The sequence below is a fragment of the Helianthus annuus genome, chromosome 3 (genome assembly GCF_002127325.2).
Source record: "Helianthus annuus cultivar XRQ/B chromosome 3, HanXRQr2.0-SUNRISE, whole genome shotgun sequence".
In the NCBI taxonomy this organism is placed as follows: domain Eukaryota; kingdom Viridiplantae; phylum Streptophyta; class Magnoliopsida; order Asterales; family Asteraceae; genus Helianthus; species Helianthus annuus.
In genome coordinates, this window is record NC_035435.2 from 148717952 (window position 1) to 148734293 (window position 16342).

At 34.4% G+C, this 16342-nt stretch overlaps 2 protein-coding genes across 2 annotated transcripts; both read left to right on the forward strand.

Moving 5' to 3' along the window:
- Window positions 1-1151: 1151 nt before the first annotated feature.
- LOC110930025 (sodium/hydrogen exchanger 2) lies at window positions 1152-6804 on the forward strand. Its single transcript, XM_022173235.2, has 15 exons — window positions 1152-1475; window positions 1619-1870; window positions 1943-2061; window positions 2701-2798; window positions 3126-3185; window positions 3284-3330; window positions 3420-3614; window positions 3692-3738; window positions 4288-4354; window positions 4553-4653; window positions 4754-4855; window positions 4995-5133; window positions 5267-5329; window positions 5569-5652; window positions 6213-6804. Exons 2-15 carry the CDS (start codon window positions 1691-1693, stop codon window positions 6558-6560), a joined length of 1650 nt encoding a protein of 549 aa, XP_022028927.1. The 5' UTR covers window positions 1152-1475; window positions 1619-1690; the 3' UTR covers window positions 6561-6804.
- Window positions 6805-9201: 2397 nt separating this feature from the next.
- LOC110930024 (sucrose nonfermenting 4-like protein) lies at window positions 9202-14109 on the forward strand. Its single transcript, XM_022173234.2, has 13 exons — window positions 9202-9884; window positions 10003-10090; window positions 10844-11026; window positions 11104-11238; window positions 11333-11392; window positions 12045-12134; window positions 12246-12380; window positions 12494-12638; window positions 12722-12895; window positions 13002-13065; window positions 13156-13225; window positions 13509-13623; window positions 13732-14109. The coding sequence occupies exons 1-13, from the start codon at window positions 9763-9765 to the stop codon at window positions 13821-13823; spliced, it is 1473 nt and encodes a 490-aa protein (XP_022028926.1). The 5' UTR covers window positions 9202-9762; the 3' UTR covers window positions 13824-14109.
- The last annotated feature ends 2233 nt before the right edge of the window (window positions 14110-16342 follow it).

Genomic DNA, 16342 nt, shown 5'->3' on the forward strand with positions numbered 1-16342 from the left:
TATATGTTTTTTTGTAAAGTTACATGCAAATTATCAGATGAATATTAAAATTATTTATTGTAAGTATTTGTCCATATTTAAGATGTAGACTACATGACACCAAAGAAACACCAATACAAAAGCGTCAAGAATCACCACTAGATAATAAATCTATCTTTATTGAATCAAATATTTTTCAAACGTATGTAGAAACTAAAAATGTACAAACATATATAAAAACTAAAATTTACAATTTTACCGTACATAAAACAAAGCGTTTACATTCGACACTTGTACATAAAAACATTTTAAAACGTATGTAAAATAAACATTTTTTACAAACGTGTGTAAAAATGGATTTACGTGTGACGTTTATAGGAGCTCCGACCGACAATCAGGGGCGTAAAAAACTTTTTTTACTGTACGTTAAAAAACGTTATTCGATACCGTGCGCAAAATTTTTTACATTCGACAACGTACGTAAAAACATTTTTCAAACGTATGTAAAAACTAAAAATTTACAAACGTGAATTGACCTCTGTATTCCCTAAATCCGCCACTGCCTATTGCGTACGATTTAGAATGAAAATTAAAACACCGAACCCCAAAAAATTTTATACCAACTCTTGCAATCAAAAGGTATCAATTTTTTTTATAATAATACATAACACCATAAATTAAACTAAATATATTAACAACACAAACACCATAATTTGCCCTGTTGATTGGAATGAATAGTAGCTTTTTGTGTTTAAAAAAATACTATAAGTTAAACTAAATATATTAACAACACAAATGAGAGAAAAAAAAAAGAGAAAAATAAATAAACTTTTAGAGAAAAAAATGACTAAACTTTGGGGTTGTTTGGCAACATCTAAATGGTTATGTGCTGAACCAGTAAGAGGTTTGAATCATTAAGAGCCTTTATAATGCTTAACCATTTAGAGGCAAATGTCTCACCGAGGTCTTAACCATTCAGACTCTATATAAATCTTATCCATTCAGAGACAAATGTCTGATCATTCAGACATCTGCTTGTAAAACAAACATTCTCTTGAACCATCTCTTGAACCAGAAAGAAGCAAGAAGTATCAAATAACACTTTTCAAAGTTAGAAAGAGAGGGATGTGAATATTTATAAATTTATTAATGACATCTTTGCTATTTGAAGAAATCATTTTGTCAGTCGCCATCTGGCAAAATAAAAAGAAGTGTTCTTCAAAATATCCCATCGTTTCGTCTCTCTCACCAATCTCAATCTAGAATCATATATAAAGGACCAAATACAGTTGAACCCTTTGCGTATAACGTGCTTTCCATTACTACTTTTCTATCTTTTCTTATAATTCAACTCAACTTTCTCCTCCTTCCGTGTTCAATTTATAATCTCGAACTCTCCAGAACAAATCCACCCCCCAAGATTCAATTTTTAGATCGACCCAGATCACTTTCACTGTTCATCATCTCAATTTCATCTTTTTACGCCACAATATCCGGTAATTATACCTTTTTATTTAATTCTTCATGTGGGTGTGTGTGCTGATGCAATCTTTAGTCTAAAAGCTGTGATCTTTTTAATCTTTAGTTTAAAAGTTGTGATTTTTAATATTTTATTTTGCTTTTGGTGATCTGGGATTAGGTTTAAGAAGTTGATTTGAAGATTAACTGCTGCTGAAGTGTGTTGTTTGACTGGCCAAATTAATTGGCCAATATGGTGTTTGATATGGGATTAATGTTTGAGAAGATGGGAAGCAGTACATTGGCTACCTCTGAGTACTCTTCTGTTGTGTCTATGAACTTGTTTGTGGCTCTTCTTTGTGGATGTATTGTGCTTGGTCATCTTTTGGAGGAGAATCGATGGATGAACGAGTCGATTACCGCTCTTCTTATCGTAAGTGTTTGTTTGTTTGTTTAATAATATTGGTTATGATTCTGTAACTGACTTTTTGATGAATATGGTTAGGGACTCTGCACAGGAGTTGTTATTTTGTTAATTAGTGGAGGCACAAGTTCACATCTTCTAGTGTTCAGTGAAGATCTTTTCTTCATTTATCTTCTTCCACCAATCATCTTCAATGCTGGGTATGTTTTAGTTTCTTTTTATACGGTAAATTATCATGTCGAGTCTCTTGTATAGGTTGTTTGTGAATTCAAAGTTGGAAGAATCTACGGTTGACTTGATAATGTTAACAGTTAACGATTTGTATTGCGATATTTGTCCTGTGTTTTGTACGTTGTGTAATCTATAGCGATATGTTGGAGATCTGAGTGGAAAAGGTATAACCAACGCTTTTTAAGAAGCAACACTCTTTTTAGTTGATGTCATTAATGGAAAGTTGAGAGCAACAGTCATTTGTTTGTTGTATACTTTACATGGAAAAGCACCTTATTTTGTTAGCATACAATTATTGGTTAACTCGATCTAGGCTGGTCCAAATAATTGGATCGTTGCCTTATTTCAAATTTTTCTAAATTAAATACCATTTTACAAATCTTGCCGTATTTCCGTTGGTTGTTATGCGGAGACATATAAAATCTAATTATTCTGCTTTCAAACGAAAAAAGAAGATAGAAGTTCAGGCTGCATTCTATGTACAGTTAATCGCATCGTTGTTTTATGTATTTTAAATAGTTGTTATAAACTCGGTCAATAAAAAAATTAATTTACAAGCTTACATCATGTTGTCTTTCCTTATGTTTCTTTCCATTGAAAACAAACAGGTTCCAGGTTAAGAAGAAACAATTTTTTCGCAATTTCATGACCATTGTTCTATTCGGTGCCATTGGTACCATGATTTCTTTCACCATCATATCATTTGGTAAGCACCTCTATCATTCTTGGTTAACGGCTATATACGTACTCATAAAATGTTCCAGGTTATCGATATCATATATCTAATAATTATTGTGTAGCACGTTGAAATATTTATTCGCAAGATGACAAAACCTTTTTTCTTTATTATTCATGAAGTTAGTTTTACCATATTATAGGAAACATAGTCACAATGCCTTAATGTTTTCTTTTATGTATACAGTAGATAATCGTGAAAACGATAATTGCAAAATGAAGTTATGAAACATAAACGTAAGTACGTAACATTGCATCGTTCTTTCAATCTAAAGAAGTTGTACTAATTTTTGGACAGCTGCTATAAAGATTTTCAAAAAGATGAATATCGGGGAACTTGAGCTGGGAGACTATCTTGGTATCACTTGATCTTTGATTTCTCTACTTTTTTTTTTTTTTTTTTTTGCAATTTGTTTAGTATTTTCTTATTTGCTAAACTTTCAAACGTCTTTGCAGCAATTGGTGCGATCTTCTCTGCAACCGATTCTGTTTGCACTTTGCAGGTACTTGGAGCATCATTAAGTGTGTTTTAATAATAATCATTAACATTTGCAGACGCTATAACGCTAATGTGTCGAATCTCGTATTTTAGGTGCTCAATCAAGATCAGACCCCTTTGTTGTACAGTCTGGTGTTTGGAGAAGGAGTTGTGAACGATGCCACATCAGTTGTCATATTCAATGCGGTTCAAAACTTCGATTTATCTCAGATCACAACCGCTGTTGCTTTTCAGTTGCTCGGGAATTTCTTCTATTTATTTATCACAAGCACACTTCTAGGAGCAGGAGTAAGTATCTACCCCCATCGATATTTTTTCACGTTTCATAATATGACCATGTGATGTTATATTTTTTATTCCTACAGGCTGGCCTACTAAGTGCATATATCATAAAGAAGTTATACTTTGGAAGGTACACCGGTTTTTATATGTTAACTAGTGGGTTACATCCGCGCTACGTGGCGGAGGTACTGACGTTCTGTCGGTATCAGTCCGGTTCTTTTCGTCACTTGTACAATACCAGTTGAAACTTAAAAGAAATATGTTACACCCATGTTACGCGGTGGCGGTACCGTTTCGTGACCTGTACAATACTGGTTGAAACTTGAACAAAAACACGTTACATCCGCGCTACGCGGCGGTACTGACATTTGGTTGGTGCGGTCCGGTTCGTTCTGTGTACAATACGGGGCAAAAATTAGAAAAAAAAACATAAAAAGACAAAAAAAAAACTATTCATCCCAATGTTTGAAATTAATATATAAGTAATGAAAAAATAGATTAGGATGTTAGATTTAATATATTATATATAGAGGTGTTAAGTTTGTTATTTAATTTCTTTGGTAATGGGTCAAACAAGTAAAATCTGAAACTTATGCTAAAAATAAAAGGGATTAAAAGCCGCCTAGCGTGTTCAAATGTATACATTATTAATGACACCGACACTTCTTTTGGATTCTAGGCATTCAACGGATCGAGAAGTTGCTATCATGATACTCATGGCTTATCTTTCTTACATGCTAGCTGAGGTACATCTTTCTCTTTGCTTATCTTGCAAGCTTCTTTTTTTCTATATTAGGAGCAATTTCGACCCATTTACTTATAAATGGGTTAATTTAGCCCGACCCGACCCGACCCGTTTCAACCTACCCTGCACAAATTTCTACCTCTAAAGAGGACAACCACCTATACGGAACTTAACTGATTCTCATCAATCACTGTTGCAGTTATTCTCTTTGAGTGGCATTCTCACAGTGTTCTTCTGTGGAATTGTTATGTCCCATTACACTTGGCATAATGTCACCGAGAAATCCAGAGTAACAACCAAGTACGTTTATTTTTCAAGTTAGTACCATTATTATTATTATTACTAATGTCTCCTCACCAAACTAATAAGTTCATTTGTATCTACTTGCCAATATTTGCAGGCACGCGTTTGCAACGTTTTCGTTTATTGCAGAGTTGTTTATCTTCCTTTACGTCGGTATGGATGCTTTAGATATTGAAAAATGGAGCTTTGTGAAAGACAGGTACAATGACGAATTGACGATCCATCTATTATCCGTACATTGTTGCTTATTTACTAACCTTTTGTTATCTTAGCTTACTTGCTAATTGAGCGTAAAGAATGCAAGTTTAACACGTTGGTGGTTGTTTTTGGTTTGTCAGCCCGGGGACATCAGTTGAAGTGAGTGCAATTCTATTGGGCTTGGTATTGGTTGGAAGAGCAGCCTTTGTCTTCCCCTTGTCGTTTTTATCCAATTTAACCAAAAAGGCCCAACACGAGAAGATCGATTTTAGGCAGCAAGTATGTTCTTACTCTACTCTAAACATGGCAAAGTCGACCCATTTACTTACTCATGGGTTGATTTGGGTTTTACGCTTTATGTCCAATTGGTCAATAAAATTTTTTAGCTAACTTGTCGTCGCTTTTTTTCAAGGTTTTAATATGGTGGGCTGGTCTTATGAGAGGTGCAGTGTCTATGGCTCTTGCTTATAACCAGGTTGGTACTTCGTTCCCTTATTTACCTTATCAATATACTAAGATCGTAAACTTTTTTATTCATACATTTTTATTTTATTTTATGCAATTGTTTCACTTATTAATGTTTGCTATATTAAATGATTATAAGATGTAACAAGTTATTTGAATATATTATTACCATTACAAATATTATAATTATTTATATTATTTTTATTTAAACGCTACAGAAAAGTATAAGTTATGTCTTCTATCATACAGTTTACCAAGGAAGGTCACACAACAATGCCTGGGAATGCAATCATGATTACAAGCACCATCACCGTTGTCCTGTTCAGCACAATGGTAAAATATATATATCTTTTTTTAATTTACAAATAAACGGATCTAGATTAAATACTTCTAATATTAACGATAGAAAAATTACATAAGAATGGCAGGTAAACGGGCAACAAGCTGCTCCGCAAACCCCTTTTGATATCTTAAGCTTTAAATACTTTAACATTTTTGGTGTCTGCTTGTTATGGAACTATCGTTATTTTGTTTTTTTTAGATAAAAGAAGAAACCAACCTACCTGATTTGCCACTTCTTACATGTCAAGACAGAAGGTTCGGGTAATGGGTCAGAATGTGTTAGGTCAAAACAACAGATCGTGTTAGCACGGGTCGAGTCTGGTTGACTCGTAAACACGTTTTGGCCTAGACTTTAGCTATTTCTATAAATGGATTATGATATTAGAAAACAATTGTATTTATAATAATCTAAATCGTTGAATAAACTCCATTTAAGAGTTTGTAAATGCTAAAAATATTCTATGGGTGACTTACAAAATTTTGCTAAATATGTGGAATGCAGTCTCTAATTTTCTAATATTTTTGACTCACGCTCGTGTTCGTGTGTACAGGTATTTGGTCTAATCACGCAGCCTCTCGTGAGACTCTTGCTACCCGTACCCAAACATTTGAGCCGGATGATTTCTTCTGAACCATCGTCCCCTAAATCATTCATCGTACCTCTTCTAGGAAACGGTCAGGATTCAATAGACAACATGCCCCGTCCTTCCAGTCTACGAATGCTTCTTTCAACGCCAACTCACACCGTCCATTATTATTGGAGAAAATTCGATAACGCCTTTATGCGTCCTGTTTTTGGTGGTCGGGGTTTTGTGCCCTTCATCCCTGGTTCACCGACTGAACAAAGTCTTCATCAAAGTGCGCATCATCTCGTTGATGAAGAAACCACCGGAAACTAGATCCAAACGAGGACTGTTTGTTTTGTTAATAGATCAGATGAGGAAGCTCTCTGTTTGAAATGATGGTATTGTATGTGTGGTTGCACAATAGAACAGGTTTGTTGCTTTGTGTTGAGTTTTGGTTTAAGGTGGTGAGTTTATGACTTGTGGGAGTGTAGATTATGCCTGTGTATAATTTGTGTATGTTGTATGTTTTTCAAAAATTTTAAAGTTTATTATAAATGTTATTCAGTTTTTTTTTTTTCTTTTATTTTAATACCTGATCAATTTTAAGCAGAGAATTGTGAGAACTGCATAATGCACTTGTACGTACTGTATGAAACATAATCAGAAATAGTGGGAGATAGCCATCTTGTGTATCATATATAAAGCAATAGGTAAAAGTGTTTTGGTGGTTATCCACTTAAAATGGATATGTTTCGAACAACAATCTATATTACATACGTATATGCAGGGGATCTATGCATAACGCTACACACAAACATATATATAGAAAAAAATATCTCTCGGTTTAGTTTACATGGTCGGGTTAAGACCAAAATGTTGGCCAGACCTTTCAAACCTCAAACCAAGGACAAAATCATATAAAACATGTTTATTTGCTTCGGTTTGAACAATTCATGGGCATCCACAAATCTTATCAGACTAGAAGTCGTTGCTAGAAGTCGTTGCTCGTGACATATTATGTAAAAAAAACTCTATTCAACTTTTGACAATTAGGTTTATTTTATTACAAATAATAACCCTAGGAAATCAGTACAAACGCATGAATAAAGCCTCCTTGTAGGATCATGCCAAGTAAATGATACATCTTTTTCGTTATCATCGCTCTTCGAATCTAAAAGAAATGTATTTAATGGAAAAAGAACTCATCAAAGAATAAAAACTTAAAACAAAAGATTTGACCATTAAAACATGTAACTTTTCTAAGTTCTAAAAGCTCACTATAATCGAATATATGTCGTCTCACGTAAACCTGAAAATGGTTGGTTCAGGTCAACTAACGGGTCTAAACGAGTTGGGTCAAATTGGGTTTGGATCATGTTCAACTGGAATGACCATTACGATTTCAATCAAACAAAAAACTACTCAATAGACCCATTTAGCTCTTGAAATGTGAAACTACCACCAAAAAAATTGTGAATAATCTGATTGAATAGAAAATGTAGGTCAAACGGCCATGGTTGACTTATCGACGGAGTCCGACAAATTCGGGTTTAATGGTATGAAAAAAAAGAGATTTCAAAAGATTTTCTTGCGCATTTGACTTCATCCATCAATAAAAAATATAATCAAATATTTAAAATGTAAAAAAATTAGTATAGTCAAACTTATTAATGATCAAGTGATGATTGAAGAAAAAAGTGAAGAAAATGATTTATATGTCTACAAAATATATCTATCAAAACCAATAACAAATTAAACATACCAAAACCTTATTAAAAACGTTTTTGAAAGTGAAATAGACCCGTGAAACACCCCAATACGCCGTATGTGACATCTTTAATCATGCTCGTCACATAATCTAATTCTAATCTTCCGTGGCCATCCTTAAGCACACAACATGGTGATCTATAATGTACAAAAACAACTCAAAAATAATTTAATTCAAATTGGCTTAAGAAAAAACCTATCAAAGAATAAAAACTTAAAACAAAAGATTTGTAACTTTTGTAAGTTCTAAAACCTCACTATAATCCAATATATGTCATCTCACGTAAGCCTGAAAATGGTTGGGTCAGGTCAACTAACGGGTCTAAACGAGTTGGGTCAAATTGGGTTTAGATCATATTCAACTGGAATGACCATTGCGATTTCAATCAAACAAAAAATCTACTCAATAGACCCATTTAGCTCTTGAAATATGAAACTACAAAAAAAAAAAAAAAAAACCTGTAAATAATCTGATTGAATAGAAAATGTAGGTCAAACGGCCATGGTTGACTTATCGAAGGAGTCCGACAAATTCGGGTTTAATGGTATGAAAAAAAAGATTTCAAAAGATTTTCTTGCGCATTTGACTTCATCCATCAATAAAAAAATATAATCAAATATTTAAAATGTAAAAAAATTAGTATACTCAAAATTATTAATAATCAAGTGATGATTGCAGAAAAAATAAAGAAAATGATTTGTATGTCTACAAGATATATCTATCAAAACCAATAACAAATTAAACATATCAAAACCTTATTAAAAACGTTTTTGAAAGTGAAATAGACGTGTGAAACACGCCAATACGCCGTATGTGACATCTTTTAGTAAATAAACCAAGTATAATGTTACACATATGTGAAAATCTCAACCCCGTAAATTTTCGAAGCCAGAAAAAACGACCATTGATCAGCCAAATTCCAGCCAGAACGTTCGGTAAGGTTTCCATCACTATATCACTCAATTGATGGTTATTTTTATTGTTTTAATATATTTTTGTAATTATGTTTGACGTACTTTTGTTGATTATATGAAATTTATTTTGATAATCTTTCTTTAATATCACCCAACCCGAACCATACTGAAAACAATTATCATATAAACGACCCCTAAAAAAATTCCATCAACGAAAATTTTCTAGATTGGCTCCTTGTGTCAACTTCATCATAATTTGTATATTTATTTATTTAATTAATTAATTAATTTTACGAGCAAAGTGAAAAAAAGGGTCAGGTTTTCACCATCTTTTGTTGTTGGTTCACATCCGTTGTTGCCCAATGAACGGTTGATTACGCAACTGTAATACATACAATTCATCCCCAGATCCTCAAATCACTTCACCCCACATACACAAAACCTTTATATACAAAAAAAGATTCATCCTTTTTTCCTAAACATTCAAGGGTTTTTCATTTTTCCACCATTAAAGCTTCCATCTTTTTTCACTCTAGGGTTTTATGCTCATCGCTTCTTCCAATTTCTCACGTTTGTATTCACAATTTGAGATCCAGTTCAACAGTATATATAATCTTTCGATTTGTTCACATTAGGGTTTAATGCTTTAATTCAATTTCTTTGATTTTTTTATTGGTTTGAATTTGTTTTATGCATGAGGTTGTTTTTTGAGCTTTTAGTAATATTATTAGTATTAATATTAGTTGATAAAGAAAGTCAGAGTTGAGCTTTAATAGAGTTTTGGTGTTGATCTGAGTGGAAATTGTGGGTTTAGGTTCATTTAGGTTGATTTAGTTTAGAAGTGGGAAAGTGAATGTCTGGTTCAGGGATGGATTTTGGCCGGGAGAGCGGTGGCGCTGGCACGATTTTAACGCCGGCACGGTTTGTGTGGCCGTATGGGGGAAGGAGTGTGTACTTAAGTGGCTCTTTTACAGGGTGAGTTTTAGTGATTATGTTTGTTTTTAAGGTTGCACGCCAAGTGTTTGTGATATTGCCTGAATGAATGGATTTAAATATTGGTTGATTGGTTGTGTGTGTGTGTGTTTTTGTATAGATGGTCTGAGCATTGGCCTATGACTCCGGTTGAGGGATGCCCGACTGTGTTTCAGACGATATGCAGCTTGCCGCCTGGTTACCATCAGGTTAGTTCTTGCTTTAGTATCGTTTCGTTCGTTGATAAGCTTCTTGACAAGCAAATATGATTCTGCAATCAGTAAAAAATCTTGCATAAAGCACATGCATATTTTTCGACAAAAACATTAGCAAGTTCACTGGATTAGTACTATGAACTATGAAGCAATTAAGGTAACGATGAAAGGAATACCAATCGCAACATTTACAAATCTTATGTACTTTTTATGCTACTTGTGTCAAAATCAATGTTTACAGGACCGGACTGGCCAGTTTTATCGGGAATTGTATGAATAACTGGTCTGGTTCGGTCTATTTGAACTGCTTCCATTTGAACCGGTGAATCGGACCGATTGGTTGGATTGGACTTTTTTTTTAATTTGTTTTTTTCCAAAATCTCTTGCCCCGACTCGTTTACTACTTTAGGCCCCATATTTTTTGTTTATTTAAGGCTTCATATTTTATTAACATTGCAAATGCACACCAAAAGATAAAGGAGGTTCATATTTCGTTTTATATTGGCTTATTATTTATGATGTCATTCGGTTTTTGAAACCGGTCCGACCAGTGAAGCAGTAAGGCGACCAGTTGGATGATCTGTCTGGTTATGAAAACATTGGGAGAAATCTTGTTTCTTTCCAAGACCACATGTTGTAATGAACGTAAAAAAAAAACGTTTACGGCTTTTTGAGCACAAAATAAATAACTTTATCTTCACAATCTATCACATATAAATGATATTCACGTATTATTTCATCTTGTAGTATAAATTTATTGTTGATGGCGAGTGGCGACATGACGAGCACCAACCTTTCGTAACCGGTAATTACGGTATTGTGAATACTGTACTCTTAACCCGGGAACCAGACTACAACTCTGCAGTCTTGAGTCCACAAATGACTTCCGGTTCAAGCATGGATGTTGACAATGAGACATTTCAACGAGTGGTATGCCACTTCATAAATTATTATCTTTTTCATTAAATGTATATTCTTATAACTTACTGTTGGTAATTCTTTTGTAGGTAAGGGTTTCAGATAGTACACCACATGAATCGTTGCCAATGATATCGGAAGTTGACCTGGAAGTATCTCGTCACAGGATTTCTGTTTTTCTGTCTACACATATGGCATACGAGCTGCTTCCTGAGTCTGGCAAGGTTTGATTTGAATATCGGGTATTTAATAACGTAATTAAGTTGAATTGTATCGTCCTTTTTTATATTTTTTTAATCTTAATTGTCTTGTTCCCAGGTCATTGCTTTAGATGTCGATCTACCTGTAAAACAAGCTTTTCATATCCTTTATGAGCAGGTAATCTACACATATGTAAAAATGTGTGTGTATATGTATATATATTATATTTATAATTAATTTTATTTAAAGATAAAAAATAAAATTAAAAAAATTAAAAAACAAAAAAGTAAATGGGTAAATTGACAAAATCGTCCCTGAGTTAACAAAATTGACAAAATCGTCCCTGGGTTAACGATACATTTTAACCGAGTTAGTGATTTCGATGGAAATGGCAACAAAAATGAAACGTCAGGGTCCAGTTAACTAAAAGTTCTTATTTTGGATGTAACAGGCAAAAGTGCCCAAACCTCAGGGACGATTTTGGCATTTTACTCTTGTTGAAATGAGCTAGTTTAGTAGTTTGGTCATTATACTTTTTAAAAAAGGGACTAGTTACATAAGCAAGAAACCAGGCATCAGGGTGCTCAAATTACCAAACTAGCCCATTTCAAGAAAGTATAATTACTATTTACTAAGGTCACAACATTATCGAGTATAATTACTAAAACGAACCACCAATCTAGGTATGTTTCTCTCCTTTCATATTAGCTCTACGAATTAAATCTCTCTTTCATATTAGCTCTACTAATTATATATTGGTTTGTTCTTGTGCTTTTTTCTCTGATTATTATTCTTTATATATATGGTTCCTAAATTCGTACAATTTCAGGGAATTTCTACTGCTCCTCTTTGGGATTTCAGCAAGGGTCAGTTTGTTGGTGTTATAAGTGCGTTGGATTTTATTTTAATTCTGCGGGAGGTAAGTTCAAAGCGAATCCAGTTATCAACATTATTTATCATATTCTTGGTTTAAAACGGCTGGTTGATTTTTTTTTTTTTTTTTTTTTTTTTTTTTTTTTTTTTTTTGCAGCTTGGTAATCATGGGTCGAATCTGACAGAGGAAGAACTTCAGAAGCATACTATATCTGCTTGGAAAGAAACAAAGCTATATCTGAATAAACAAACTATAGAACATGGTAAAAGATTTTCTAAAAGATTAGTGCAGGTGCGTATTTTTTTTTTATAAACTTTACATCCTTGTTTATGATTAGTATTCTAATGACTAGTTAATATTTTATAAGTAATTCATAATGTAGTTTATATGTATACGTTGTTCAGGCTGGGCCGGATGAAAATTTGAAAGATGTCACGTTAAAGATACTGCAGAATCGAGTTGCTACAGTTCCGGTCATCCATTCATTCTCCGACGATGGTTCATATCCGCAGTTGTTATATCTTGCTTCACTTTCCGATACATTAAAACGTAAAGTTTTTTTTTTAATTAATTAATTTGGTTTCAATGTTTCATCACTCTAAATTGCTTACTAAGTATATCTGGTTATTCAGTTGTATGCAGATACTTCAGACATTCCGCAAGTTCATTGCCGATATTGCAATCGCCAGTTTGTTCGCTTCCTTTGGGCACATGGGTTCCGAAAATTGGAGAATCAAATAGGCAGCCGTTGGCAATATTGAGACCAAACGCTTCTCTCAGTGCAGCACTAAATTTGTTTGTACAAGGTTTCTTTTTCTTTTATGATCAAAAGATATGCAAATAGTTTTAAAATATTTGTATAAGTGTGTAACCGTATGCTCACTTTTACATATTCATCACTTTTTTTTGCAGCTGAGGTTAGCTCAATTCCAATTGTTGATGACAACGATTCATTGTTGGATGTATACTCTCGAAGGTATATCAGTCTTTATGTATCCTTAATATTTTTTGGGATTACGTTATCGAGTTAGCGTTGGTCCTAATATGTTGGTGTACACTTTGACAGTGATATAACTGCTTTGGCGAAAGACAAAATCTACACACACATTAACCTTGAAGAAATGACTATTCATCAGGTAAGTGTCATTTGATCAGCTAACCGTTTAACCTTAAGTCAAGTAGTATTAGGGTATAATTTGTAAAGTGGTGGTGGCAATATCGATTCATTTACTTATCAATGGGTATATCCGGGTAATGTTTTCACCTGGCCCGATTGGCCCATTACACAACCCGTGTGACCTGCCTTTTTTCCGCTTCTACTGCAAAGAGACTCTACTCCCAATGCGGCTACAACATTCATTTATTTCTTTTTCATTTTTCTTTTGTAAAGTACGTGTTTGACGTCTCTGGTAATCTCAGGCTTTGCAGTTGGGACAAGAACCGTACTCTTCTTATGGGACAACCGGACAAAGATGCCACATGTGCCTGCGCTCGGATTCGCTGCATAAAGTCATGGAAAGACTAGCAAAACCAGGTACTTACAAGCCTTGTGAACAATCCTACTGGTTGTTAATTTGTTATGATCTTTGCCGTACTCTATTACTATGTTTGACCGTTTGACTTGATATGTGCTTTGGGTCAGGGGTAAGACGAGTTGTGATTGTGGAGGCTGGAAGCAAGCGGGTTGAGGGTATCATCTCTTTAGGTGACATATTCAGGTTCCTGCTTAGCTAATCCGTCAATAATTCTTCACAATTCTTTCGAGATTAACACAAATTTCGCCTTACGTTTTAATAACGTTTATTGGTTTTTGAGCGCAAAAGGCATGTAAATCCCATTTGTATTTTGTTTGTTCATCATCATTATCATCCACCCTTCTGACCGTTACTCAGACTTGCCTTTGTGCTCTGCTAGTTTTGCCACTTTGTGGAATGCAGTTTTACTACTGGCAACTATGGTATTCTTTTTACAAACAACCAAACAACAGAACTTATTAAATGGTGGTTTTGTGTTGAGGTTGTTGGTTATGGTTTCATTTAATTGCTTACTACTGTTGGTTTTCAAACTTTTATGAACCCGCGGTTCTTTAAATCTGGTTCAAAAATAGTATTAGCAAGTGTCTGTCACCAATCAATTTGGGGCCTTTAGTAGATTTACTTGGAAACTGTTGGATACATGATGAGTTGGCGAAAATGTTTAAGCTCCCCAACACATACACATGTATCCAACAGTTTCCAAGTATAAATTACAATTTTCACAAGTAAATCTACTAGACGTAAACAGTTAGTCAACTGTCAAGACATTGTTAGTTGTTACGAAGACAACGTATTTACTTGGTTACCGTTGATAAAATTATAGATGGCTCTTCCAGTTGATCATCCAAAGTTGGTAGCGTTTCAATCGAGTTAAATAGGATATTGAAAGATGATTTTAATACAAACGCGGGTTAACTACCACACTATCGGTTAGCTTGGAAGGGTTAGGGCTTGTGAAATATGATAAATGTTTGCAAACACTTAAATGATTTGAAGCTAACACTTATTTGAGCTTTAAATGTAAAATCTTGAAAGATTGTTGATCGGGATATAGCCATGACGGGTTAACTACCACACTATTGGTTAGCTTGGAAGGGTTAACATCTCTTTTTTATTCAAAGTATCGTATCAGTCTTGGAGTCAGCGCCTAATTCCCCTTCTTTTTTTTTTCTTTTGCCCCGCCATGTTAGCGCTTGTGAAATATGATAAATGTTTTGCATACGCTTAGATGATATGAAGCGAACATTTATTTGAGCTTTAAATGTAAAATCTTGAAAGATTGTTGTTCAAGATATAGCTATGAAATATCACGAATCATTATGCGGTTTCTAATAATTGTAATCATCTTTAACTACCTCTGTCATTGTCACTTGTCACTGGGTCACCAACCCTAGGTGACTTTGCCTCTGCCACTGGGTCATCAACCCCAATGGTTATATCCATCACAATATGAGGCAGCTAATTGGTTTATCGGCAAATGTGCCACAAATATATTGTATATGAAATGATGTTTCAGATTGCTAGGTCATTTGACTATACGATGTCCTTTGATTCCAATTCATTTGTTTATTTAATTCCTCAAAATCAATTATAATCGTTTATTCGTTTTCAATCAAAAAATATTTGGACCTTAATAAAAAAAAAAAATCGTTTATAATCCTCTAGCACCCATTTGGGTCTAGAACAAATAAAATCAACCATACGTATCATATGCACCTTACATGTACCTAAAGTCTTAAAACCCACAAGCAATTCACATCGTAAAGTTTTTTTTTTTTTTTTTTTTTTCACAAAACTTAAATTTACAACATTCTTGGTATTTCTTAAAGTGCTACAACTAATTACAAGTAGAAAAAAAGTCATCGCAGCAACACATAAATACCCAGCACCGTATACCTTCTACATAATAATTTTTTTGGGGAGAATATGAACAGGTAGAGAGAACAATACGACGGTAAATCAAATCATCCAGCGACACTACAAATAAACATTTTTTTCCATCTTAGTAACAATCAATGTTTTAAAAACCAGTTTTTAAGTCATATCGGGTTGGACTCTGAAACGGTTCAACTAGTTGAACCGAGTTATACCAGGCGGTTCAATCGGGTTACTAGTTGATGACGAGGGTAGCCCAAATCTAAATAAAATGGCTAAGATTAAATGACATCTTGAAGGATTAAAAGGTTCAAAGGTTCAAAACCCGGGAACTGAGCTAAAGCAGCACGTGTACAGTAATCAGTCATGTCTCTGATTACTTCAACAACTCTCCCAGCCGCAAAAGTAAGACGAGTGCACAAGGTGTAGTCTTTTACCCGCAGGTCAAAACGCTTCAACCCCCCAAAAGGGTAAGTCCCCCACTGCAAGCATGTTTCACTAGTCAATGGTTTCCTCTTTGAGCGATGACCTTCCCTATATAATGACACTTCATTTAGAGCTGGAGACATTCCGATCAGCTCTGATTCCATTGGGATCTCTGGTCTTTGCTCTTGAGTGCTTGTTCCATGCAAGTCACTCTTCCTTACATTCAACACACACATTTCCATTACTCCTACATTCGAAGCTAAACACACTTCAGTGGAGGATCTCGAGCAAACAACAAAATCTAACTAGTGAACCTCTCTCCACGTCTTGCAAACGTGGGGGGACCCCACGACCTACGTTAAGCAAACCTGAACCCTTCAACCCTTTTGCCTAACCAGCCCAGCTACTACCATTGGT

Coding starts and splice junctions, on each gene's coding strand:
- LOC110930025 (XM_022173235.2), top strand. CDS start 1,691: ATGGTGTTTGATATGGGATTAATGTTTGAGAAGATGGGAAGCAGTACA. Junction 3,739..4,287: donor AAGAAGTTATACTTTGGAAG/GTACACCGGTTT, acceptor TTTGGATTCTAG/GCATTCAACGGATCGAGAAG. Junction 5,653..6,212: donor TTGTCCTGTTCAGCACAATG/GTAAAATATATA, acceptor TCGTGTGTACAG/GTATTTGGTCTAATCACGCA.
- LOC110930024 (XM_022173234.2), top strand. CDS start 9,763: ATGTCTGGTTCAGGGATGGATTTTGGCCGGGAGAGCGGTGGCGCTGGC. Junction 11,393..12,044: donor TTCATATCCTTTATGAGCAG/GTAATCTACACA, acceptor GTACAATTTCAG/GGAATTTCTACTGCTCCTCT. Junction 13,066..13,155: donor TTGGATGTATACTCTCGAAG/GTATATCAGTCT, acceptor ACACTTTGACAG/TGATATAACTGCTTTGGCGA.